This window comes from Sycon ciliatum, chromosome 4 (genome assembly GCF_964019385.1).
Source record: "Sycon ciliatum chromosome 4, ocSycCili1.1, whole genome shotgun sequence".
Lineage (NCBI taxonomy): Eukaryota > Metazoa > Porifera > Calcarea > Leucosolenida > Sycettidae > Sycon > Sycon ciliatum.
This window is the reverse complement of record NC_088646.1, coordinates 23,794,019-23,821,382: the sequence shown is the minus strand read 5'-3', so window position 1 is coordinate 23,821,382 and position 27,364 is coordinate 23,794,019. Positions and strand designations below refer to the sequence as shown.

Genomic DNA, 27,364 nt, shown 5'->3' with positions numbered 1-27,364 from the left:
GAAATTTTGCAGCGCCGAAATTTTGTATATTTACAGTACGCTATAGCCGATACAGACTGTACACTCATCTGATCCTCATACGAAACAATCATTATATTTGCATGCACAAAATGTGAACAGTACCTCATGCCATGGGCAAGAAGCTAACTAAAAAAGCCCACCTCCGATATCCAAATCAGGTAATCTTACACCTTCATGATTCAAATACCGGTGTCATGGGAGTGTAGTATATAGTGCACATTCAGAGCCACAGCACCATCACAAGCGCTAATTCAGAGAATGAATCAGTCTTCAAGTATGACCAGACTATCGGGAATAGGGCAAGACACGGTAGTGTTCATGTACTGGTAAGCAAGCGGCTTGCTGCCAGTGCCAGTCTCAGCGAGCACATTGCCATCGGGGAAGCACCTTGCATTGGCGTAAAAGCGCTGTAAGCAGTCAGCAACCTACAATTCACTAGCTGCCCTATTAATTTATATTCATTCCTGGACGGACTAGGGCAGGCAAGGTCAGGCACCTCTGCGGCAGCATAATTTATTACAGCCGATATGCACGACAAATGGCTCAGCCTCGTCTTGGCTGGCACAACTCTGGAACTAACTACTAGACGGTTTTACAATAGTACTGGTATAGTGTGTCAACAGTGACTCAGCACTGCACAGCTGAGTTTGATGTATGGCAGCTAGCAGCATGGCATGATTCCACATGCAGGCTAGTCAGGACTAGTTTGGTAAGTGCCTACGATAAACCTAAAAGCACTGCTAAAGCTTAGTGAAAGCCAAACTAATTACTGCTACAGCAAAGCAATCTATGCTCGCGAGCATGAGCAGAAAGGAATAGACATGTCTTGTCTCGTAAAATAACTTGGGAGATAATTGAAAAAAGCTCGGTATTTACTAATAGGGTTGCGTACGGCATGACCAATGGCAGATAGCCACCGCCAATGTTGTTACAACTGTACTCGCGGCAAGAGTCACTCAGGCAGACACGGTGTAGGCACATCCTACTCGGCTGGTGGTGGCAAGACAGCTTCTTCTGGCGGTGGCGTTAAAACCTCCGGTGGCGGAGGAAGTTCAGCACCCATGCTGGCCGTTGACAGGCGCTTCTTCGGCTTCGGCTTGGGTGGCTCGGCAGAGACACTGAAATCCTTTTCGTCGTCAATCTGTCGCGACTGGCGCTTGAACTCGACCTGTGCTGTTACTGCATTTCTCATGATAACTGGCATGTCGGCTTCAAACCGGGCTTCTTCAATTTCTTCCTCGAAGAATTCTGAAGAGAAGCCACACAACAAACATGCAGCTTTTAATTAAAACAGATATAAGTTAAACAAAACGAAGTAGTGGTTGCGACTTCGGCGATGATTTGTAAGGAAGGGTTCGATGGACTTCTCGTGTGCTCTGGATGGCAGTCGTAAGTCAGTCAAGTAACGTCGGCGGAATAGCGCGAGCTCCGGTGTGGGGAGCAAACCCTTTCTTATAAGTTAAACAAGCCAAATTTTAGGCTAAGACACAGTGCAGTCATACAGGAAAGCATCGGGCTTTACCGGAAACCGGCTCGCTGTACTTCCTGTGTGCCGTTTCCCAACACTGGCGGCAACAAACACTGAAATGTTGTAACACTGCACATGGAACACGCCCATTTCGGATGCTTGATGGGCGACTTACTTCTGAGATTGGACACATCTGATTCCAGCTCAATGTCTATCTTCACTCCGCTCTCTTTCAGTGCCTGAAACAACATAGACACACAGCCCATTACCACCATATGCATTGCACAGTTGTCAGTCTGATCCATCTACACAGACTTTTTTTGAAACTGCCTACCATGACCATCCTCTCCGATCTCAGACAATCCCCTCCCCCCCCCCCCCTCCCCAACACACATACCAGGCGCGTGCCCCGTATGGGTTCCTGGGTGCCCGGAACCCCCTTTTTTCGCTCAAAATGCAGGATTTTGCTTCATTTTTTGAAATTTCTCCCCGGGGGACCCCCGGAACCCCCCTTTGAAGGGCACCAGCGCACACACCTGCATACATGTACATATACATCAAAGTTGAGATTTAAAGTAACTATTGCATTCTGATCCAGTATGGAGGGAACATACAGACGGCACAACAATCAATTTGTGTGAGTTGTGACTGAGGTTGATAAGTGAGCCCTAGCTTGGTTCAATAAGAATTCACCTTATCTAATCTCCGCAGGGAATCCTCGGCGATACGAAGCCGCTTCTCCGTCTTGACACGGTTTATCTTCTCTTGCTACATCCAAGCATGAATCAGACAAAACACACACACACACACACACACACACACACACACACACACACACGTGTGCGCGTGCAGGGCTACCGGCAGTGCACTCCACTGCACAGCTTTGCTACAATACAACATTCACAATTGGCTACTGAGTGTTGGTGCACTCCAAGCTATAGCAATGTACTACAATGTAGTACAAACAATTGGACACTCTATAGAACTGCACTCTATTGGACAGCCTGGAACCTCTCTGTTTTACTACAATGTAGTACATTGGCTAGGGTTGGTGTGACTTTCGGCTTGCCCATGATCCCAATCGTCATGGCTAACTTCATCCAGCTCATAAGATGGAGCACTGAGATACCACCACGGGTCACAGTATGTACACACATGCGCTCACATGTGTGACGGAACTCGTCCAAAGAACATTGTAGTCATTGCCGTCTGATGATCGCTTCAATGCATGAAACTCTGGCAACTGAGCCGCTACAGAATTGATAAGGCATACCACTATTCCTGGAACATATATGACTACTGCATGCCCCCCCCCCTCCCCCCCCCCCCCATAAGGAGGGAAAACTGAGCTGACCATAGGAATAACCATTTGATGCATATGCCTGATGCATTTCACCGCATCATTGTAACACCATCGGCATGTGTCTCGTTTATTAACTCTGCATTGCCTGCAGACATCTTCAATCACACGGAGAGCGTGCACCCATGAAACACTGAATGGAGCTAGAACAAGTACCTTCAGCCTGTGTTCGGTGCGTTGCTTTTCCAGAGCCACCGTCTAGACCATTTAAACAGAGAAACCAGAAGTTAGAATTGCTAATATTGGCCAACACAGAACTTAGAAGCCCTGATGTTGTCCGAGACGGGAAATAGTAGTACAGTACCTTCTAAAAGACACAGTAATAGATTTCAGAGAGCACATCCCAGGACCTCTGTTTGATACAACAGTATAATGCTGATCGTCAGAATATCAGTCATCCGAATAGCCGTAATCGGAAACACTGCAGTTGTGTCACATCATGATAGATCAGACTCAGCTGCGCACATCCGCTAGGTTTGCGGCATGTGTTGAAGTTAACACACATCCAATGGGCTCCATGTCTGAACATTCTGTCTATTCGAAGCCTGTTTCGTGTCATGTATCCGGCCTACCCTACCTCAAGGCTCATCTTCAGCTCTGACGTTGTTTCGTCGTATTTCGTTCTCTCCTCCTCCAGAACACGAGCTCTCCGTTCCTTCTCCACGAGCCTGGATTCATGAAAAGGGCAAAATAAAGTCAAGCGGCCTAGATCCATACGGTATTCATGAAATCTACCTTTCCACAGCTAAGTAACACCTTGCCCCTCTGTCCCGAACACATGACTGGTCTTCTGTCTAAGTGTACTGTAATGTTATGACTATCATACAACGTCTCATACACTGCGCGCACCAAGGACATCATAGCTGCGCATTGGAATTTGTGAAACGATAAACCTACAACTCCCCTGCACATGTGCATGGCAGGTGAAAGACAACCGCTAGGATGCAGATTAACACCGTCCTTACAATTCCTCGGCAAGCTGCTTCTCTTCATCTAACTGCCGCCGCTGCATGTCGACATCCTAGCAGGAAACAAGTGGAATAATAGAGAAAACTTGGAATTCAACATGACTTTTCGATGATTCATTTGGAGCAGATGCTAGGTACCATCACACAATGGCGAAATGAATACCAAGAATCCTTATAGAATGGTATCAGCAAACTTCGCTCTTCAATCCCAAAGAGAACCGAGTCAATCCAATACACCACCATGCCAGCACTCCTTGGAGACCACGTAAGGCCAGTAATGATGAAAGTGGTGTTCAGTTCAAGTGCCGGCCAGCTAGGCAAGACTACAAGGTTTCTTGTATGTCCTGGTAAGTCGTGTGGACGAGAGGTTCTGGCCCAAAGTTGACCCTGCAGGGACCTCTTGACCCTGAAGTGACCTTATAAACAATTGTAGACATTCCAAGTCCACTTATGCTTGAGTTTTCTGTCTTGGTCCGTTCCTGTAATCGACCAGTCCGCTGTAGCTGCTCCCGACCGAGAAGGAGCGAGTAGAGTTTGGATTCAATGTTTGTCAACAAGAGCATGTCCAACATTCCAAGTCCACTTATGCTTGAGTTTTCTGTCTTGGTCCGTTCCTGTAATCGACCAGTCCGCTGTAGCTGCTCCCGACCGAGAAGGAGCGAGTAGAGTTTGGATTCAATGTTTGTCAACAAGAGCGTGTCCAACATTCCAAGTCCACTTATGCTTGAGTTTTCTGTCTTGGTCCGTTCCTGTAATCGACCAGTCCGCTGTAGCTGCTCCCGACCGAGAAGGAGCGAGTACAGATTGGATTCAATGTTTGTCAACAAGAGGAAGTCGAACACAGGCACAGTTGCCAGAGCTGATAAGAGTAATAGTCGTCGATTGTAGATACAAGAATGCTTCTGTAGTGTGTGGCTGACATTTTTCAAGCTCCAACTTTGCTGATTCAAGTATGCCTTCGACAGCCCTGGGTGGCTTGTCCCCCAAGACATACGGAAGAGAACCGTATTTTCGGAACTCCCGGATAGCCTGCACACCCACGTCCTTCGGTGCGCAAAGCGGTGAGTTGATCACTGCTTTAGAGGCCAACACAGGTTCTAAGGAACCTGTGATTGGGATTCAATATGTGGGGCGCCTTTCAAGGCGAGGAGTTCAGGAAGACGCTCGCGAAGGTTGTGGGCTGTTTCGGTGACACATCAATTTTCTTTTTGGGAGGCGTTGGTGGAGGATTGCCTTTTGTGGAAAGCCCAATCCTTGACTGGTGGTAGTGGTGGTGGTCTGTTGTTGGCCACCGTTGGCGTAGGTAGTCCCTTTTCGGCGGCGTCCGCGTTCCTGTGCGGAGTTGTATTCTGGGTCTCGCACACGTGGGGGGGGGGGGGGTCAGTGTCTGTACCCTCTACGATGGTTGGGGTTGCATTTGGCATGGTTGTCGTAGGCTGTGCTGTCGAAGGTTTTAAAAATGTCATGCACGCTCTGGCCACATGATCAACCCTGTCCAAGGACGCCATGAAAAAAGCTACTTCCTCGCAAACCTACAAAGTTGGCAGGCTTGAAGATACGAAAAGTAGGGAAAGGAACCTGTGAAGTAAAAGAGAAAATTGGAAGCATGCACAAGGAAATTGATTGGAAGGTCAAGAAGAGGCGACGAAGAGAGAGCGATGTCGAGGAGAAGCCAATGGCGGACAGCAACAAGAAGCTCGAACAAAAAAGGACCGAACATCGGCGCCACGTGTCCAATTTGAGTGCTTTTTTCGCGAGGAACCGAGGAGCTCTTGCGCAGGCGTATACAATGGATTTCAGGTGAAAACGGCCGTGTTTTACATCGGTATTCAGCTAAAACGACAGTGAGTTGAAGGAAAATTTCATTAACTTTTTGAATTTCGTCGTAGGACGCGTGCTACAGCGTCCGTGTTCCCATGGCTTTCCCACACCCAGGCCAGAAAAGGTGTAGCGTACCAAAAGTCGCCAGAAAGTACAGCTTGTAACATCCGTGATTACATGATACGTGTTTGTCCGGAAACAGCCCTTGACATACTAGTAGGCACTGCAGCCCTTAGATTATCCGTAAATATCAATAAATAATGCTCGTGCAGTAGTTTGGAGGTATAGATTGCGAAAAAATGCTCCCGAATAAAGTGGTGGCGGGGCCCTGCTGCTCAGCCGACCTTGGTGGTCTTGGCGTCTGCACAGCCAAAGCGTGCCAAGAAAAATAGGGAAGGACATAAGAGAGAGGGAAAAACGAGACGAGAGCAAGACAGTCATGTACCCTGAAGTGACCTTTTGACCCTGAAGTGACCTTTTGACCCTGAAGCGACCTTTTGACCCTGAATGGACCTATCGACCCTAAAGTGACCTCTTGACCCTAAAGTGACCTGCACAAGAATAAAAACTGTCGCCAGAGGTTAATTATAGCACAGTCTCACCCAGTCTCAGCTTGCGAGGTTTCATCATAACCATGCGGAGTGCAAGCCCAAGGAAGCCTGAAGCGGGATTCACAGAAGCTTTTTTGCGATGCGACACGCGATGCGACAGGCGCGAAACCGGGAAAACCCCAAATCGCAGCCATGTCGCACCCCACGCAACTGCCGCAACTGGGCCATCGCATGCCATCGCAGAAGTTGAGCTTGGCTCAACTTTTGCGATGCGATGCGATGCGACAAGCGATTTGGCGTACGATTTTGACCTTTTCTACAGCAAAGTTGTACAAAGGTTCAAGAGTTGCCTATAAATTTGTACAAGTTGTATCAAACCGCGCGAATATCATGGTGACGTACCCAAATCAGCAAGAATTTGTCGCATCGCTGACTTCTTCTGTGAATGGTATTTCGCGAGTTCGCATCGCACGCATCCATCGCAGATCGCGTCGCATCGCGTGTCGCATCGCAAAAAAGCTTCTGTGAATCCCGCTTAAGAGTTGATACAACAGCTGGTTGAAAGACATGGGTGTGACATACAAGATGGGGATGCCATGCCCATACTTGCAACACAGCAAAAGCAAATCCCTTAGTCACATACCCAGTTTCCCTTAATTTTCTCTCATTTCCCTCTTGCGTATTTCTTGCTTTTTATTTATTTCTAACCCATTGCTCATTGGGGGACAAAACCGGAATTTCTTCATTGTCAGATCGCCTCTACATGTGTGATTCTGTGAAATGCAGGGCCGCATGTGCCCTTGTCACACCACAAAACCTTTTTTTTGAACACTCGTGGTTCAGTGCCAAATTGCACTACCAATACCGGTAGTTTTTCGATCAAAGTCAAAAATCCCCAGTATGCCGGAAGTTACCCTAGTTTTCTGGTAGTATACCGGGAAAACCGGTATGGTTGGCAAGTATGCATGCCTTACAACTTGAGATGTGCGCTGCACCGTTTCTCTTGTGCAATGGCGAAGACAGGTTTGGCTGTCTTCACTTCTGATTTGTTTCGGGTCAACTTTGGACCAGACCCCCCAGCTCAGGCCGATGGCAGTGCCGGATGTGAGTACAAAGCTCTGACGGATGCTGTGATTGCTCATTTTCGTCCTGCCACAAACACAACGTCGGAGCGCCACCGGTTCCGTCAGCTTCGCCAGAATGAGGGTGAGTCTGTCACATCGTTTGTGGGACGCCTGCGCGAAGCAGCTGATCGCTGTGAATTTGCGTCTACTGCCGTGGACACCATTGATCAGGGACAAATCCGTGACCAGTTGATCGAGGGCCTGCGATCCCAGGAGCTACGTAAAGAACTTCTCAAAGAGTCAAAGTTGACACTAGCCAATGCTGTGAGCAAAGCTGTGGCACTCGAGTCCTCTATCACGGACAGCAAGCTTTATGGTGACGCTGCAGCTACTCCATTGTCGAATTCATTCTCTCACATTCACCGTGTTTCACACTCCCAGCCTGCCTCTGCGCACAAGAAGTTTGGGAAGTGCAAGTACTGTGGCCGCTCGCATCCAAGAGGCAAGCAGCATTGCCCTGCAGCGGATGCTACTTGTGGCAACTGCTCGAAAGTCGGCCACTTTACAACAGTATGCCTGTCGCGCAAGTCTGATAATGCGCGCATGACATCCGAACAGGTGGAGGAGGATGACGCCAACTATTTCTGTGATTACGCATTCTCAGTGGATACTTCTCAGCACCAGCAATTGTTTCGTAAGACGCTGATCGTCAACGGCCGTCCCTGTGAAGGACTACTGGATACCGGTGCTACCCGATCAGTGCTAACCGATGATGCTGTCCAGCCAACGCGAAAGAGTGATCGAATCTTGAAAGCGTACAATGGCGGCGTCATCTCGACACTCGGTATGGCTGATGTGACGGTCTCTGTTGGATCACGCAGCATCGTATGTAGTTGTTTTGTTGTCCCAGTCGCGTCTGGCCGCCAAATCCTGTATGGCCAGGACGTCATCTCCGAACTGGAGTTGCTGACCTCTGCTGAAGTCAATGTGGTGAACGTGACGCCCATCTCTATCACAGTGGACCCTGACACCACTCCAACAGCACTCCCACCCCGTCGGCACGCTTTCAGCATCCGGGATGAAATTGCCAAGGAGTTGGATCGTCTGGTGAAGCATGACATAATCGAGCCAGTGCGAGAAGCTACTCCGTGGGTCTCACCGTTGGTGCCGGTCAGGAAATCAAGCGGTGCTTTGCGTCTCCGCGTGGACTACCGCGTCCTAAACAAGAGCGTAGTCCGGGAGCGTCACCTACTTCCCACCGTTGACGAAATCAATGCGCAGCTGGACGGTGCAACAGTGTTCTCCGTTCTGGATGCTGAATCTGGCTTTCACCAGCTCCCTTTGGCCGCTGAATCTCGTCCGTTCACCACTTTCGCCACTCACAAGGGCCTCTTTAGATTCAAGAGACTCCCGTTTGGCATTGCTTGCGCACCGGAGATATTTCAACGTGTGGTGTCTGACATCCTTGCCGGCCTACCGGGAGTCGTTGTCTATATTGATGACATTCTCATCTATGCCCGCAACCGACAGGAACACGACGAGCGCATGGCTGCCGTACTCCGTCGTTTGAGCGAAGCCAACCTGCGCTTAAACTGGGAGAAGTGTCGCGTACGCCAGTCAGAAATCAAGTACTTGGGACACTGGCTGAGCAAGGATGGTGTGCGTCCTGACGGTGACAAGCTGCTGGCAATCCAACAGTTGCAGCTGCCGCAGACGTTGACAGATGTACGTCGTTTCCTTGGTATGGTGACGTACCTTGGTAAATTCATACCGCAGCTCTCACAGACAACTGAGCCGCTGAGGAAACTGGCTCAGCGACAACCATTCGTCGTTGATGATGAGCTGACGGCCGCGTTCACCGATGCGAAGACAGCCGTGGCCTCGTCGCTAGAGTGCTTAGCGTACTTTAAGCCATCCTTGGACGTCCCAACCAAGGTAACATGTGACGCATCTCCACTTGGTCTGGGTGCTATTCTGTGGCAGCAAGACAAGAGTGGCACTTGGTTACCTGTCACCTGCGCCAGCCGTTCATTGTCCGATGTTGAATCTCGTTATTCCCAGTTGGAGCGCGAGATGCTTGGTATCGTATTCTCTCTGACTCGATTCCGACAGTACGTCCTGGGGAGATCTGTTCAAGTTGTGACCGACCACAAGCCCCTGATCTCAATCGTCCAGAAGCCGTTTGACGAAGTACCACCACGGCTGCAGCGCTGGATGGTCGCTCTCATGCCATACCAGTACACCTTGTCACATGCACCTGGGAAGCAGATGGTGTGTGAAGACACATTGTCAAGAGCGCCTGTCCAAGACTCAACTGCCTCACCAGAAGAAGCTCGCTCTATGGCTGAGTTCATTGGCCTGGTCTTGGAAGAGTGCCCAGTCAATATCGACGATATCGCCAAGGCGACTAGTGATGACCCACTGTTGCGCAGCATACAGCAGCGCGTCTTGATGCAATCATGGTCCCAAGTCACACCCGCTGAAGAGCCATACTACCTTATCCGAGATCAGCTGACGACCATTGACGGCATCCTGCTATTCGGTAACCGCTGTGTAATACCAGAAGCTCTCCGACATGCCGTACTGCAGTTGGCCCATGAAGGTCATCCAGGTCGGGACATATTCAAGGATGCTTTGCGACGACGAGTATGGTGGACCGGCATGTCTAAAGATGCCGACAAGTTCGCCGAGCAGTGTTCAGAGTGTTGGCGCCGTCATACAAACCCCGCACAAGAGCTGCTGCCATCAGAAATTGAAGGAGTGTGGCAGAAACTGGCGGTTGATCTGGTGTGTATCGAGGGTCAACAAGTATTATCCATCGTCGACTACGGTTCACGCTATCCGGAGCTACTTCCCTTGTCAGCTACCACAACCGCAGCTGTCATTGACCGGCTGATGGAAGTGTTCGCGAGGTTCGGCCTGCCTAGCGTGTTGGTGTCCGACAATGGCCCTCAGTTTGCCTCAGCCGAAATGGCCCAGTTCCTGCAGCGGTTGGGTATCCAGCACAATCGATCAAGCCCACGCTACCCCAGATCTAATGGCATGGTGGAACGTCTTCATCGAGTCGTCAAAGAGAGAATTCAATCTCTACGACCGTCCCTGTCTTTGCAACGCCGTTTGCAACAAGTTCTCTTTGATATTCGCAACTCAGTGCACCGAATGCTGGGCATGTCACCCAATGAGGCTTTCTTCGGTCGCATGGTTCGCACCCGTCTACCTCACCATTCTACCCCACGCATTGTGAATGCTTCTCATCAGATTCGCGCCAAAGCTGACATGGCAGTCTCGCATGATAGTCGCCGCGGTGTCCGCCAGTTGCCTATGCTGCGTCCCGGCACAATGGTAGTCTTGCAGGATGGCTATTCCGACCCAACTACCCCTTGGCGTGTTGTGGAGCAATATGGCAGACAAGTCGGCGTCACTGATGGCAGGCGGATACTGCTCCGAAATCGGCAGCATGTGCGAGAACATGCTTCACCTGCGTCATCAACTGCCACCTCTTCTCGGTCTTTGGATCTCCAGCCAGTTCCGACGCCAGATCCCCAGCCAGCTACAGAGTCAGAAGTGAAATCCTCGGCACCTAATGCAGATGTGCCGCCTGCTACGCCTACTGCTCCGTGTGAAGCAGGAGTGGAATCTGAGATCAAAGAGGCCGATGCTCAGATTCATCCCGAGTCCAGTGACCAATCACGTCGTCAATCACGCCTACCACGGCCCGATGCCCAGTCTGGCTCGCTCTATCGCGAGGGCTATGTAACTCGCGCTGGCCGCACTGTCAAGCTCACTGAGAAAGCTGCTGGTGCATTGATGTAATATCTCCATTTTGACTGACCATGTTGCATAACTATGCCAATTTGCGATTTAGTTGCTGGTTTGGTTTGTTCTGTTTGTATCGTGGTACAGGTTTGATGTATCTTCAGTGAGTTGACCCGTCAGTGTCAGGGTGTATCGAATTTGTTGCTTTGAATTGATTCTTTGCTTGCTTCCTCTGCAATTTTATTGTTCTTTTCTTGTCGGCAATTTTCTCCTTTTTTTCTTTTTCCTTTTTTTCTCTCCTTTTTTTTTCTCAAACAGGTTTGCATTTGCAGACAATTTTTTTTCTTCGGGAAGGGGGGTAATGTGGTAGTCATGCATTGTACATCACGGCTGTAGTACTGATGTGCACAGTCATGGTAACAGTGCATTGCGTAATGCTCTTGGCCATATGCTGCTGTTGAGCTGGTTTTACAGATGAAGAATCTGAGAGACACAATGGCTAGTTGTCTATTCTTTCCGTGTGCTTAGTCTGGCTTCTTGCATGCCTACATACTGCAGTGTACATACCTCAAGCTGGCTGGCCATCTGCTCAGTTGTCTTTGCAAGCTCTTCTTTGGCTTGCTCGATCTGATGCATAGCCTGTATACTGGCTTGAAGTTCCCTGCAAAGCACAGGATACATACAGTTGTGACAGAAATTATTCGTGACAAGCGGACGTTGACCTTACCGGTTGCCGCATGTGTGGTCTTAAAGCGTACCCACCATTCCAATGCAGGACATAATTATACCAGCGGCTAGCTCAGTCGGTCGAGCATGAGACTCTTAATCTCAGGGTCGTGGGTTCGAGCCCCACGTTGGGCGCCACTGTTGAGGAATTTCCCCCCGCTCCTCGCCAAACAACGATTCTCTCACTCATCACAATAACACAAGGATTCGTGGCTGAACGATAACTTCTTTAGGTTAATACTCAAGTGACCGGCGAGAGAACGGGGGAGAAAGACGAAACAACCAACAGTTATAAACAGAGAAAGGGCGAACACATCGAAACGACCAATGAGCGACTAGTACGTACGATACATGTGACCAGAACCAAGCAATGAGCGACTAGTATGTACGATACATGTGACCAGAACCAAGACAACAACATCGTGGATGAATCACATCACTCCCTCGCACCCGAACTCGACTCGCACAGCGCATGCTCCACATAATCCACGCATGCGCGACAACTAGTAGACAAACGCACTCACTCAGGCAGAAGCAGATCCACACTCTCTGACAACGCATACACCACATACACCACGTCATACGCATCACACCCATATACTGCACACCACGCATCACTCCCGTACAGACAGCAGACCATATTTGACACCGGACAAGGCAAGACAGCGAGACCAGGAACAACAACGGATGTAAATAATAAGCGAATCGAATTTCGTAACACCAGTACACAAATACATGTATAACTCCATTGTCGGTGTTCTGAGTTGATTAGAAATTATAGAAACTCTTTCACATACTGTTGCGTGAACTCCTTCTCTTCCCGGAGCTGCATTGCCGAGTTCTCCACTTCGGCTTTCTCAGCACGTAGCGCTTCGGCCATCTTTTCCAGCTCCTATCAGACACATCAGCAAAGGAACATGCTAACAAAAGTCAAGCCTTGGATAACATGTACTTGCTGGGCAGGGGACAATTATTTAGATACTTGAATGAAAGCAAGCTGTTACGCCTAGCAAAGCCCGGAGGAGTCTTCTCTATACTTCAGAAGCAGAAGACTTCTGGGTGGCTTCGTGTTCTTAGAGCATTCGAGGCAAACATACTACTTACAGAAAAGTAGCAGCAACTGAGCCATACAGGACATAACGTAACATGCCAACCTACCTCTTTACGACCTTTCTCTTCCTTCAAGGCAGCTGCCTCGGTCTCAAGCTTTTCTGTAGACAGGAGCATTAACATTCAAATGACGGAGAGGGACAGGTGTGAGTGAGTCAATGAAAGTTGGCAGATAACGAACAAGTCTGCACCGAATCAACCGTAGTTGTAGTTCCAGATTAGTAATCAGGCCTATTAGTAATGAGACCAACTTTCTCCGGTTTCAATAACTTGAGGGATGAAGAGCGACTCCAACAGAACAGCAAAAGGTGCATGCATTAATTCAGTAACAACACACGCACGCGCACATACACACACACACACACACACACACACACACACACACACACACACACGTACGCACGCACACACACACACGCATGACATGCACAAAATTGCCGACTACGACAGCAGTATGCATATGAAGTCAGCAGTGACACCAGGAACAGGAAACAAACAGAACAGTTTACACCCATCTGTGACGAGTACGGGTCACAATAAAATTACATGCACAGGGAATAATTTACTTTCAATCTTTTGTATAGCAATTTTGCTATGCAAAATCAAACTTGAATAGCAATTCCAAAATGTTGCGTAGCAATTTTCTTCAACACTTGGTAATTATCCTTCTGGAGAGCTGATCAGAATGCAAGCTCAGACCACAAGTATACTGTAACACCTTAGTTGCAAACCTAGCCTGGTGCCAGGATGCATAGCTCAGCACTTTCGAAGTTTCATGCATCTATTTTATCCCTAAAAGACACACCCGTCATGTACACTGTGCATCATAGGGTACAGTGAAAAATCAACATGCATACCGGTATGCATCGCAGTTTTCTGCGGCACATTTCTGAAGTTGCTTCGCACCTCAGAAGAATTGCGTAGCAAACTGCGATGCGATACCGGTTAAATTAGTCCCTGCATGCACCACCTCGATTGGATGCACAACCTCAAAACTTACAACTAAGAAGTTGGGTACATGTGGTAACCTAGAGATAGAAAGCTACGTGTACTCCAGTTCCTTACCCAAGTATGCTTGCTTCTCCTCTGCAATCTTCTTACTGTTGTCCTCTAGCTGTTGAACCATGGCCTCGCCAATCTGGGCGTTCTTCCATGTCCTGCAATGCAGCAACAGTGAAACGCACAGGGCAATGTGCACGAAACTCCAAACGACAACATCACAGCATTGGTCTCCTATTGTTGTATTTTTTACATGAAAGTCCACTGGCAAAGCGTGCCACAGTTGTACTGCATAGCGCACGGCAAGATGATAGCAGCTCAGATTTCAATGGTCTCACCAAGCACCCACTGTATACGCGCCGGCTCAGGGAAAGAAAGTTGGAACATAGTTTCAAGACACCCACACAGTCATACCGTCGGCTATCATCACATGTTACCAGTAAGTGATGATGTGACATACCAGTACATGTACTTACACTTTTCCAGACTTGTTGATGACGGAGATCCACTGATCACGGTCACCTGCCGACTCCGCAGCCAATGTGATCATTCCCTAGTTAGAACAGTTGCCGTCATACAAGCACAGCGCGTTGCAGAACTTGTTTGGCCAGTATACGGTACCATACCCTCGGCCTCATAATGTACTTACTTGCAAAGGGATGGATATCTTATGTCCACAGTGGTGCGTATAGACCTGTAATGTGTGCTCCAATCAGGACTTGCAATGTGTGACTTGTCAGGGGTCTGCTAGCTGCACGCAGCGAAGGGGATGTTCCTGTCTTCGACCAGTTTAGTGGGTCTGATATTACTCACTCCCGCCCCCTTTTAGGAGCTGCACAGGCCTAGCAAATTTATTCTCTCCGATGGTCGTGTGTACACATGCATGTGGAAGAATCAGTCTGGTTGACGTTCAACATAAATCGTGATTTTTCTATGATAGAATTACTAACCCTCTTATTTTAACATTCGGTCTACAGCTTCAACATTAATGATAGATACAAGTTCATAGTTACAACAGCACCACTGATCCACTGTACATGTGCAATACTAGTAATCCAATCAAGTGCATCTGTCTGGAGCTCAGAACAACGACGCCAATTTCATACTACAAGTGCTTGGATTTGTCAATGTCAACAAGAAAGTAGCCATGATGTCACTGTGTATGCACAACGGCAATACGTACCCTGAAGTCCTTGTGGCAGATGACAATTTCAAACTTGCCCTGGGCAAGCGACTCGTCCGATGGCTTCACCGTGATGCCTCCTAGGGGAATGACACCCTGGTGAGCGGATGAACACATGTGGATACACACATGCACATGCGCGCACGCACACACACACACACACAACTTTATACTGTAAGACATGTTATTATAACGAGTCGCAAATTTAACGATTGTCCAAAATTCATAGGTTAACGAGAAGTTATGTTTAACGACCTTGCAGTATTCGGCATATCCACACACAACATTATGAAGCAGTACAGCCTCAACGGATCTTATTATAACGAAGAAATGTCATCCGTTAAAGCGATAGATTTACTTCCTCGTTATATATACATGTCTAACAGTAGCTCTGGGAATGTTTTCTGGGCTGTCGTTCTGGGTGTAGGGCACTAGCCCGACCATTAATCTTTCAGGTCTTCCATGAGAAAAGTCCAAAAAAGACAGAAAATGGGCTCAAAGACTTAAACCATGCCTATCAGACTTTGATATACAGCGTATTCGTTCTGTCTCTCTCTCTCTCTCTCTCTCTCTCTCTCTCTCTCTCTCTCTCTCTCCCCCCCCCCCCGGATATTGGGTCGGGGGCTGGGGTCTGGCATGATCACTGTAAACTGTATAGGACTGTGCCTGGCCTACGTACCTTGGGGTGAATGTTGAAGTGTCCAGACCGATCGAATACCTTCTTTTCGCTCTCCCCATAGTAGAGCAAGAAACCTTCTTTGATTATGAAGAATCTATGTACACACATGACACAGTGGCAGACAATGAACGGAATACCAGGATGGTATCATTACGTTTCTCTAAATAAGGCTAGTTGAAGAAAATAACGGTAAAGTTCACAGGTTCGCGCTACCACTTGCTATACAATTGTGTAGAGTAATAATAATAATAATAGCACATTTCGCGTAGTAGAGCACTAAATAAAGAAATTCAGTGTTTTTTCCGCTTCTGTCTTGTGAGCATCATCAGCTAGGTGTAGTAGCTGCTGATACCGATTTCTCGCCGGGTGTCGAGCTGCACAGTTTCCTCCAGTCTGTCTTGTCTGCTGCTTGCTGTCGGCACCTGGAAAGGTCTTCCATGGTCTTCATTGGCACACCCAGCTTATTCAGCTGAGCAACCAAACTTGTGGCCAGTGTCAACCTTGGCCGTCCACGAGGTGCTTTGTTGCCCTTGTCAAAATAGCCGCTCATGGCTACTTGCGGTGGCGTGTCCGTGTCCATCCGTAGCACATGACCGGTCATTCGTAGTCGCCTACATGCAACTGTGTCTGATATAGGGTTGCTCTTGGTTCTGCGGTATAGGTCGTCGTTTGAAATTGTGTCTGGGTATCGTATTCCAAGGAGTGATCGCATTTGACGCCGGTGGAATGCGTCTGCCTTGGCCATTGCTGTTGACGATAATCCCCAGGTCTCGCAATTGTACAGGAATGTCGGCAGTACGATAGCGTTGTACAGGCGTAAGCGTGTCTTCTCCGCTACTTTATCTCTACGCAGCCATAGGGCGTACAGCTGGCCAAACACGCGAGAGGCAAGTTCCATCCTGCGCCGAACATCCTCTTCCTCCCCCATCAAGGAGCCAAGCTGCCTAGATGTCCGCCAGCTCTCGGAATCAGGTGACACACGGATCCACTCTGTTTTATCTGGATTTACTTTTAATGACCAATCGTGCAGTGTGTCTGCTATTACAGGCAGAGCATTCTCAAGCCACAGCCTGCAGGTTGAATAATAGGAGATGTCATCTGCATAACCCGTCTCTGGTGGTAGACTTGCGTCGCCAGCAGGGCGGGGCGCGAGACGAGTTCTGCATTCCTGTAGTGCTGCCTCCAGATAGCAGATGAAGAGAACTGGGCTGAGACTGTCGCCTTGTGGTGTTCCAATAGTGCTCTCAAACGGTTCAGCTGTGGCACTTGCAACCTTAACAGTGATAGTTGTGTTGTGGAGTAGGTGGTGGATGAGACATGTGCAATCTGGATTGGTGATTGCAGACATCACCTCCAGCAGCTTCAGGCGGTTAATCGTATCGAAGGCCTTGGACATGTCCAGGCCTAGAATGTGAAATTGCTGTCGGTAACGAATGGCTCTTGCAGCGATCCACCGCTGGGTCCATACCACGTCCGCTGTACTACGGCCCGGGCGGAAGCCGGACTGTGTAGTACCAAGATGACGAGAGAGTGCCCCGGATTCCGTGATGCGCCGAAGCACAATGATCGATATCACTTTGCGGATAGAGTTTAATAAAGTGATGGGCCGCAGACTGGTTACAGGACCCTTGGGCTTGTTAGGCTTAGCGAGAGGTATGAGTATTCCTGGTCCAATAGCCGTCGATAAATTGGCACCCTGCGAGAGCGCAGCGTTGACGAAATTTGCTATGACCGGCGCTAGCACCTCGGATCCATATTTCAGGAGCTCTGCTGGGATTTTATCTGGACCACAGGCCTTCCCGTTTCGCAGGCGCTTGAGGGCAGTGGCGACTTCAGATTCGGAGATGGGAGTGGCGAGGGAGTATGGTGATGGCGGTGGTATTTCACCTGCTGTTTTGGCACTGAATTGTGAGGAGAAGTGATCTCGAACTCGACTGGCCTTGTCTGTGGCATGAGCAAGAATACATCCATCAGCTCGCTCGACAATCAATGGTGATCGTTGTCCACTACCACTCTTTAGCTGCGCTGCTGCAGTAAACATCTGAGCAGATGTAGGTGCCTTTTCAACCCGCTCTGCAATCCTATCCAGGCGTTCCATGGCATCGCTGCGCTGAATATTTCTGATCTGGTGCATGATGCAGTTCCGTTCCCTCTTTAGCTCTTCTGGATTGTGATGGCCTGATTGCTGAAGTAATCTGATTTCCCGTTGGCGCCGTGAGAGGGTTTCAACCTCTGGATTAGGTACACAAACCCTGCGTGAACCGCTTCTGTGCATGCGTCCAAGAGTGCTCTCTGCCACGTCCATGACCGCTTGCGCTGTTGAGTCCCAGGTACTGATCACGGAGCCACTGTCAGATGACCCACAAAATGCAGGTTGTTCACGCAGTTTCTGGCAGAGGCTGGACTGATATTCCTTACGGACGTCAGCGTTTTCTAGTCTCTGGATTGCGATGGGAGCAGCGGCCTTGCCTGCTGCGGCAATGTGTACACGGTATAGACCAGTCAGTTCCATGTCCGCAATGACTATTTTATGATCGCTGAATGTCTCGGTTCCAGCATACGAACGAGCTCTCACAACTAGTGGCTTGTAGCGCTTTGGGATCACGATGTAGTCAATCATGTTGTGGATCATTTTCCTGAGGCCATCAGGGGATGCCATGCATCCAGTCCATGTGGTTCTATAGCGCATTGAGTAGCGGAAGAGCGTATTAGCCAACACCAGATGATGCATGTTAGCCCACTCTACCAGCGCTTGACCATTGTCATTTCTTACACCTTTGCCATATTGACCCACACACGCTGCTTCACCTGCTCCGACCTTGCTGTTAAAATCACCAAGCCCAATCACGAGTGTTCTTCCACTGCACTTGTTCCAGGCTGTGGACAAGGCATCATAGAACCTTTCACGAACCTCAGGATTACTCTGCGCTGCTGGGTTTGTGGGGCCATATGCCACGACGAAACGAACAGGTAAGGTATTGCCCTTGCCTTGCGGAATGGAGAGGTCGACAGTTCCGACTCGGTCGGAAATTTTTTTGAATGTTGATACAAATTTGTTGAGCATGTTCGATATGACAAATCCATTACCTCCATGCCGGCCCTCTGCTTGACCGAAGCTGACAAACCGATGCGAATCACCGAGAGGCTTATCGACGGTCGTTGTCATCTTGAGCTCCTGAAGTCCGCAGAAATCAATACGATAGGCGTCCATGTCACGAGCTAGTTGCTGTTGCTTCGACGCAGAACAAAGTCCGCGCACGTTGAACGTGGCGAAACGAAACCCCCGGGGTAGCATTTTTCAGAAGAGTTATTGAAAGTTATTGAAACGTTAGATGTCACAAGCTTTGACAGTCAGGTAAGAAGGAGAAAGAAGAGAAAAAGGAGAGAGAGAGAGAAAAGAAAGCTAGGCAGTCAGCCTAACACCGAAAAATTGTGTAAAATTGTGTATTGTGTAGAGTGGTATTGTTCAATTAGCTTTCCATTGCTATTCAGTATTCACACCCAATAGCAACAATCATTATGAACAGAAGGCGGTGTGCTATGGCACACCAAGGGCAACTAACCTTAAACACCCCAACACAGCCGTCCAAGTGCCAACATCTGCCCTAGTCACATGAATATGATATGCAAGCACTCTTGTCGTGTGTCACGTGTGTGTACGTGTGTGTGTGTGTGTGTGTGTGTGTGTGTGTACGTGTGTGTGTGTGTACGTGTGTGTGTGTGTGTGTACGTGTGTGTGTGTGTGTGTACGTGTGTGTGTGTGTGTGTGTGTGTGTGTACGTGTGTGTGTGTGTGTGTGTGTGTGTGTGTGTGTGTGTGTTTGTGAGTGTGTGTGTGTGTGTGTGTGTGTGTGTGTGTGTGTGTGTGTGTGTGCATGTGTGTGTGCATGTGTGTGAGTGTGTGTGTGAGTGTGTGTGAGTGTGTGTGTGAGTGTGTGTGTGTGTGTTTGTGAGTGTGTGTGTGTGTGTGTGTGTGTGTGTGTGTGTGTGTGTGTGTGTGTGTGTGTGTGTGTGTGTGTGTGTGTGTGTGTGTGTGTGCAAGTGTGTGTGTGTATGTGTGTATATGTGTGTGTGTGTGTGTGTGTGTGTGTGTGTGTGTGTGTGTGTGTGTGTGTGTGTGTGTGTGTGTGTGTGTGTGTGTGTGTGTGTGTGTGTGTGTGTGTGTGTGTGTGTGTGTGTGTGTGTGTGTGTGTGTGTGTGCAAGTGTGTGTGTGTGTGCAAGTGTGTGTGCGTGTGCAAGTGTTTGTGTGTATGCTCTCAAGCATCACACACCAGCAAATATGCCCAGTCATGGGTACCGCACCGCTGTAGCCTTAGCATTTGGTCATTATATTGAAGGCAAAGTACTGGTGGGTCACAGTCGCAGCAACAGCAGTGACTCCATTAATTCTCACATCTCGCCACATGCCGCAGTTCCATATGCGTCCTGGTCAAACACTGTGAATTCCGACGCTGCTTTCGCTAGACTAGACACTGCGGTTGTACCATCAGCCTATCGAGCTTCGAGCTTACCCCGGTGACACAGTCGCTATCTGGACAGCTTCACTAGTCACTATATCCTACAGTTGGCAATGTGAATGCCACTACTTCAATCACAATCTGTTCACCTGCAAATTTGCAAAGTTAATTTACAAATTTACACAAGGATGGGTGAATGACACTGTTGATGCAGCAGGTCAGGTCAGGTCTACTGCACTGCACTGCTCCACTTGGGAGCAAGCCAACCTGCTGCATAATGTTGAGCAACAGGCAGCTGGACCACAGGCACAGCACAGGTGTGCAATGCAGCATGCAGTGCAGTCCCGTATGCAGGCCTCAGTGGATCCCATACAAAGGTCAGGACAGGCTGTGTCGCCTGTTCCGTGCACACGACCTCCAGTGTTCAGGTATTGGCAGTATTAAATGCATTCCCTGCAGTGAGGCATTTTGCAGTGTCCACAGATCGCACAGGGAAACTGCGCCGAGTGGAGAGTAGACGCTACGCTCGTGTACATAATTGTACACACATGCAGCAACCACTCGTGGGAAGAAAGAGCTCTTAGTCTAAATCTAATCCGTCCCGAGCAACTCGCGATAGTCGCACAATTCCATGTCTGTGTAGATCTACCATGTCCGGCGCCACGAGCACCCGAGTCTCCGAAAACGTCGACAACAGCTGTCGATCGGATCCGCTTCGTTTCTAGCGTAGATCTGCCAGCTCTACAGGGACCAAGACCGTCGTCACTCTGGACGGGAAATGCTCTGCCAAACAGCGTTTCGCCGACGTGTTCTTGTCCACTGCACTACACACACTGAGTAAACCACCTGGTCAACGCAAAAACGAGTCATCTAACTAACGTTGTCACTTTCACGTAGACCTAGTAGTACCTACGACCTTCTGAACACAAGCGTCCCTAAACAGCACAGAGTGGCGGTCACAATTTCACTATTCTCGGCACAGCACGAAACTGGAAGCAATTCACCAAAGAAAGGGAGACGAGAAACATTGCCATTGTAATTCATTTCAAAGACGCAAAATGCAGCGTAAATAATTCACACAATCATTTGTACCTTTTCTGCCACTTGTTCGCTTTGTGGCCGAACGGCTTCTTCAGGAGGAGGCCGCTCATCTGCACTCGGGTATCGATATCGAAATCATCATCCGCCATCGTTATCCTTTCTAGGAGCCGTACGGCAGTACGATGTCAGCTCCGCACGTAACTCGTTTCCAAAGCAGGAAAATAACTCAGTGTGCAGCAACAGCAGCAGCGATGGCACTGGCAGTTAGCTGCTGCTAGCCTGTAGCATCCGATGTCTGGAAATACTTATCCCGTCTCTGGCCAGTCTAGGTCAGAATGCGAACACTGCCTGCGCTGCCTGGACTGGAGGACAGGGGCGTAGTCAAGTCCGCACTGCTGGTTACTAACCGTCTTGCCCTGCTGTTGTTGGAACGAAGCCCTCGGTTCGAGTCACACTGCCAATCGATACTACAAAAAAAGGAATGCTCTACTTTCTACTTTTCTTTCTACAATGATTATGTGGTTCTGCAAGAGCTGTGCGACCTCCTCGCGCTCAGGCGCGAGTTGGCATGTCCTCACCTCATCTGGCTGTAGCTCAGATCGACCTCAAAGCTCAACCGTGCGTACCTCTCCTCACTCGGCCTCAGGCTCAGTGTCTTGTCGATCATATGCACATGTCGACATGACATGGATGACTGAGAAGTGCGAAATTCAGACTGGGCATGCACGTGGTCTTTTCAAAAATCAAGGCGGTAGACCATGGACACTACGCCTACTGCGGCCTAGGCTACGTACCGGTAGTCTACAGCTACGTAGGCGCTAGGCGCAGGCTAGGCGCTTCTTCTACGACTGCAACTGGCTAGCGATAGTGCTAGCATAGGCGTGTAGGCTACCGGTATGCTACATACACTCGCCTCTTTTCCGGCGCTACTAGTACTAGTGGCACTGCCGCTAGCGTATAACGCTCAAAAACCCTCACTACTACCACTTGTACTAAGTAAGAGTCTTGCTTGTACTACGATCGTAGTAGTACTACCAGTAGTAGTCATCTTTATTGTTCAATCCACAAAATGTGATGCAGAAAGTGAAGAAGCATCCGAGGTAAAATATCCATTGTAAATATGAAAAACATTATTATGCCATGCCAGCCGGCTGTATGAACCCACATTCCCACAAAGGTGCAGGCAAATATAATACGTATCTAATATTGACTGTATAACTACAGCAGGAAGATATTGAGATTACCAGTAGTAGTGTACTACAAAGTCGACTGCACTGGTAGAGGAGACGGCTCGATACCGGAACGTTTTGACAGCCAAATTTGTATAGACCCAAAACGATCATCAACGTTGATTTTTCACTCGAAATATGTTTGTGGAAGGAAACTGGCATGTTGAAGTTTGCTCTGGGGCCAGAGTCAATCGAACTGAGCCACTCCTTTGTGTTGACCCATTGCCTCCAAGTTGCCCAATTTTTCGCTTCAAAAAAGTTCAAATCAGAGGTGGCTCCAAACCGGACACGTTTTAGAGTGCCCGTCAAATTCACTCTGGGTCTGAAATTAGGTAATTGCTATCGCTCCACGACGGCCAGTACAGAGTAACAATAAGCCTTGTGTGTGCTTCCATTAGTTTTGATTGGTATGCGGTGCTTTATCGGCGAGAGGCGAGCCGCTGTTTACCTGCGACAAGAAGTTGATTTTTCGAAAGTCGTAAAACTCAAGTCGCAGTGCGAAGCAACACGTCAAAAACTCACCTGCTTGATATGGCGCTTCTGGTCATCGCAGAGCCATGAAATTTTGGCTCGGAGTATAACACATCGTAGTCTCACTGTGACATATGTTTTCTAATCAAAATACCAAGAGAGAAAGTGAATATTGAGTCCGTTCCGGTTTGCAACCTATTTCCTATTTGAAACCGTCGCCTCTACACCTTTGATGTGCAATCATTGATTTACATGCTTGTTCTTTTCTTTTCTGTCTTACTTTCTTTCCTTGTGTTTCTTATTATAATATTCCTTTTTAAAAGCAACATTTCACACTCACTTTGCGCACTTTCTCTTACTAGTACAATCATACACAAATAGGAGATCCCCAGATAGGCGTTAGCCTTTGGGTAATCCGGAAATAAAGTTTATTATATTATTACTTTATTAGTAAGTTGCAAGCTGCCGTATTTTCCGGAGTATAATAAGCCGCACTGGAGTATAAAGCCGCACCCAGATGTTTTGTCACGAAATACACATACAGACACCTACCCCATCTACCACCCGGGTGACCGCTATTTTGACATCGTAATAAGCCGCGGTTGGTGCGACTTCGGCGATACTTGGGGAATTGTGTGTTGCTCCCTACATGGGAACTTGAGCTTTTCCTGCCGACTTGAATTCTCACTTGACTGACTCCCGATTGCCATCCAGAGCACACGAGAAGTCCATCGAGCCTTCGACTCGGAAAAGCTGCAAGAAAGCACCACTCCCTACTCAATACACCGCGTTTCGGGGAATTCACCCCTCATCAGTTGAGCTTGAGTAGGCTGAGGAAGATTCTGCCTGAAGAGCACCACTTACTTATATAGTGCTCTCCCGCCCCCTTTAGCCTTAGGAGCTTTTTGTGTGTTGCTCCCTACGACGTAGATCTACGTGTGAACTCGCGCTTTCAAGTGAGGATTCAAGTCGGCACTCGGCAGGAAAAGCGCGAGTTCCCATGTAGGGAGGGAGCAACACACAATTCCCCAAGTATCGCCGAAGTCGTACCAACCTGAGTCCTCCTTCTTCACATTGTTGGCGCGGGCTTGCGGATTAGATGGTTTGGAGGCAACAACGTTACGTCGTGAATGGCCAACAGTCCTCAGCATATGTTCAGCACCTCCATGACTGGCATGAGCGACACTGCTCACGCTCACGCTGCTATCTGGTGTTCACGAGGTGTTTGTCGTGTTGTAAACGGAGCGTCTCTGTAAGTAAGTAGTTTGTATCCCTGGTGCCAGGATGTTTGTGATCAGGGGGAATTCCCCGAACAGTGGGCCCTGGCCTAGTTACTAGTATACCTTGGTATACCCGGTACTGGCGGTAGTCAAGTGCCAAGTCAAGTCGGCTCCGAGCGCGAGCTCCAGAGTGGGGAGCAAACCCATTCCTAACACATGATCGCCGAAGTCGCAACCACTATTTCGTAGTTAAACACTCCTAATAATAGAGGAAGGACAACGATAACGTGTTACGAGTTATGACTACAGTAAGAATACTAAGATCCTGCGCCGAAGAACAGAGAGGCTCTAGTCTAGGCGTAGCCTGGCATTGTTCGAAAATGTTCAGATTTTAGTCGTTTTGTTCTTATTCCGCGATCAGGGAGAGCATCATGCGATGCGATCTCACCACGTATAATACAATCATGACGTTCTAGGATCTGTAAATCTACCCGGGATTGTTCTTCAGCTTGTGCCATTTTCCAGCCTACTGTAAGTGTTCTTCAGCTAAGTGTTCTCGGTACCCGACCATACTGTTACGGTCCACCAAGGTACTAGTACATGATTGTACATGTATTAGGGAAAGTAGGGCTTTTTGTTGTTACTCCAAGTTTCTAGCAATCATCAGACAACAGTGAAGGAGATTTGAGAAGCAGACCACCAACGTGACCAAGGTATGACAGGTGAGCATCATGATCAGATTGCTTCCACTCTCGCTACCACAGTATAGTCATGTACTATCCTACGCCTGCTCCTTCGTCCACATGAACCCGGACTAGACTTGTATGAGTGATGACAGCTATACTAGTATAGCTCTAGACCACGGTTCTGGGGAAAGGTCCTGCCGCGAGTGCCGGTGCCGGTAGAAAACTTCGGAACCGTCGGGCAGGCTTTCTAGAAGAGACTGTCTGGTCGGGTCTTCATAGTCATACGCGTGGTTGCTTTTTTCAATCTGAGAGTGAGAGCTGACCTAGCAATACCGCACTTATCCAATAATCATCATGTATATGGAGGGTGCAAGATGCCTAGCCTGTCAATGTCATGCGTAAGTGATCATCCGGAAGTAAGATTCCTGAATGCCAGTTCCAAGCTCCAGATTGAAGTTCTGTACGACTTCTTCGCTATCACGACAACGACCGGTATTTTCCACTGTATCACAACAACGACGTATGCAAGATATACCTCTCCATTATGCACCAATTACTAGCATAGGCCCCTCCTGAAACACCATCATCTCCATACTATTGTTCAGTCCCGAGGCACAGTAACGCCACTGGATCTTCACTTCAGCATCATGACAGTCATACCAACTTGGGCGCTTTCTCATCAGAGCAATTGAATATACCGGTATAAATGAATGAGAAAGTTGGTTGCTTCCCACGCTGGAGCTCGCGCTTTTTGCCGACTTGACTTGACACGTGGTTGACTATGCCATTATTTCGTAGAGCAAGCCCGGGAAAAGGAATGAATAATTATTGAAAGTACAAGCGTGTGCATGGGAAGTGGGAGCAAACCGCCACAGGTGGAAAGCAGATCTAGCTGCTGAGGTGTATGGAAAGGCAGCCTTCAACTTCAAGGGATTGGCAAGTAACTGTTGCACGGACTGGAGGGAACCTGAGCATATGAACACATGTATAATTATTGTTTGCAGTTTGTAGTTCTATTTTCCTTCTCCCCTCCCCTAGCTCTGCATTGGGCCACCATACCCATCATTAGTATCCCACATCTTTCCTACTACACACTTCTAGCACTCTCACCCAGGCAGTTGTCATGCAATCAAGCTTGCTCAGATTCTTCTGGACTCTGCTTGTTTCACTCGCATGCGTGTAATCTACGCTAAGCCAGGTGCGATGGCCTCTCCCCTTCTTTCCTTCTTATGTACAGGTTCTCTCCAACCAATCCAACAGTTAGCTGATCATTGCTTAGAGCGTGAAACTCAGAGACGTACCATAACTAAGTTTTTACTCCTTTCTATTGTATGAGCAAACTAGACGGTAGACCTCCCTGTGTATTGTTTTGCTTTTGAAAAGCACTCTTCTTTCAGTGGGGTACCCTAGCCTGTGTGCTCCAGAGCCAGGTCAGCCGGGTCAGCGACCCGGTTGGGGTACTTGGACCCGTTTGGAAAAAGAAAACCGGGTCATTCGTGACGGCCTGGTTGGGACTAGTCATATGCTATATGCTATATGCTATATGCTATATGCTATATGCTATATGCTATATGCTATATGCTATAATATAGCATATAGCATGCTATATGCTATATGCTGTATGCTATATGCTATATGCTATATGCTATATGCTATATGCTATAATTATGCAATATGCTATATGCTATAATGCTATATGCAATATGCTATATGCTATAATATGCTATATGCTATATGCTATATGCTATATGCTATATCATGTATATGTATACAGTACAGCTCCCTGATCTACATGCAGTAGGCTAGCCGCACTTGAACTTACTCGGCTCTGAGCCGGTTGGACGAGTTCTGCCAGGAACGCATGTACCCGGTTGGCTTGGAGTTCTAGAGCAGACACTGGTACCCGGTTGGCTTGGAATTCTAGAGCAGACACTGGTACCCGGCTGGCTTGGAATTCTAGAGCAGACACTGGTACCCGGCTTGTGTGCTGATACACTAACATAGAAAAGTAAAGCCTGGTTTCAGTAACCACTCATAGGACCAACCCACCACCCACCTTTGAAGTTTGAACCCAAGTGGTCTCTGAAACCAGGGTGACCATTCCAGGCACGCTCCACATGTTTGGTGTTGTTGGTGTTGGCAACAGTAAACCTAGCTGGTGGTCGCTTGACTAGGTGCTCCGGCCCCACACCAAAAAGAGTTGGAAACCTAAGTGTCAACTTTTAACAAACGGATCAGAAAGTGGAATTTCAAAATATGGCACATATCTAGGCTTTTGTCAACCTCACACAGCATTCAATAGCATTAGGGGTGCTGGAACAGGAGCCACTGCCACTGCCACTGCCTCTCTCTCTCTCTCTCTCTCTCTCTCTCTCTCTCTCTCTCTCCCTCTCCCTCTCCCTCTCCCTCTCCCTCTCCCTCTCCCTCTCCCTCTCCCTCTCCCTCTCCCTCTCTCTCTCTCTCTCTCTCTCTCTCTCTCTCTCTCTCTCTCTCTCTCTCTCTCTCTCTCTCTCTCTCTCTCCCAGCATGCAGGAGCCAACAAGGTGCCACATTC

General features: G+C 48.5%; 1 protein-coding gene across 1 annotated transcript; it reads right to left on the bottom strand.

Moving 5' to 3' along the window:
- Nucleotides 1-271: 271 nt before the first annotated feature.
- Nucleotides 272-21,907, bottom strand: LOC135815147 (pleckstrin homology domain-containing family D member 1-like). Its single transcript, XM_065328397.1, has 14 exons — nucleotides 21,256-21,907; nucleotides 15,707-15,800; nucleotides 15,028-15,123; nucleotides 14,321-14,397; nucleotides 13,911-14,002; nucleotides 12,894-12,946; nucleotides 12,533-12,627; nucleotides 11,577-11,670; nucleotides 3,815-3,870; nucleotides 3,427-3,517; nucleotides 3,006-3,047; nucleotides 2,183-2,257; nucleotides 1,665-1,728; nucleotides 272-1,269 (listed from the first exon to the last, which is right to left on the bottom strand). The coding sequence occupies exons 1-14, from the start codon at nucleotides 21,351-21,353 to the stop codon at nucleotides 1,004-1,006; spliced, it is 1,293 nt and encodes a 430-aa protein (XP_065184469.1). The 5' UTR covers nucleotides 21,354-21,907; the 3' UTR covers nucleotides 272-1,003.
- Between the last annotated feature and the right edge of the window lie 5,457 nt (nucleotides 21,908-27,364).

Coding starts and splice junctions, on each gene's coding strand:
- LOC135815147 (XM_065328397.1), bottom strand. CDS start 21,353: ATGGCGGATGATGATTTCGATATCGATACCCGAGTGCAGATGAGCGGC. Junction 14,003..14,320: donor ATCAACAAGTCTGGAAAAGT/GTAAGTACATGT, acceptor GCTGCATTGCAG/GACATGGAAGAACGCCCAGA. Junction 12,947..13,910: donor GGAGAAGCAAGCATACTTGG/GTAAGGAACTGG, acceptor TCCTGTCTACAG/AAAAGCTTGAGACCGAGGCA.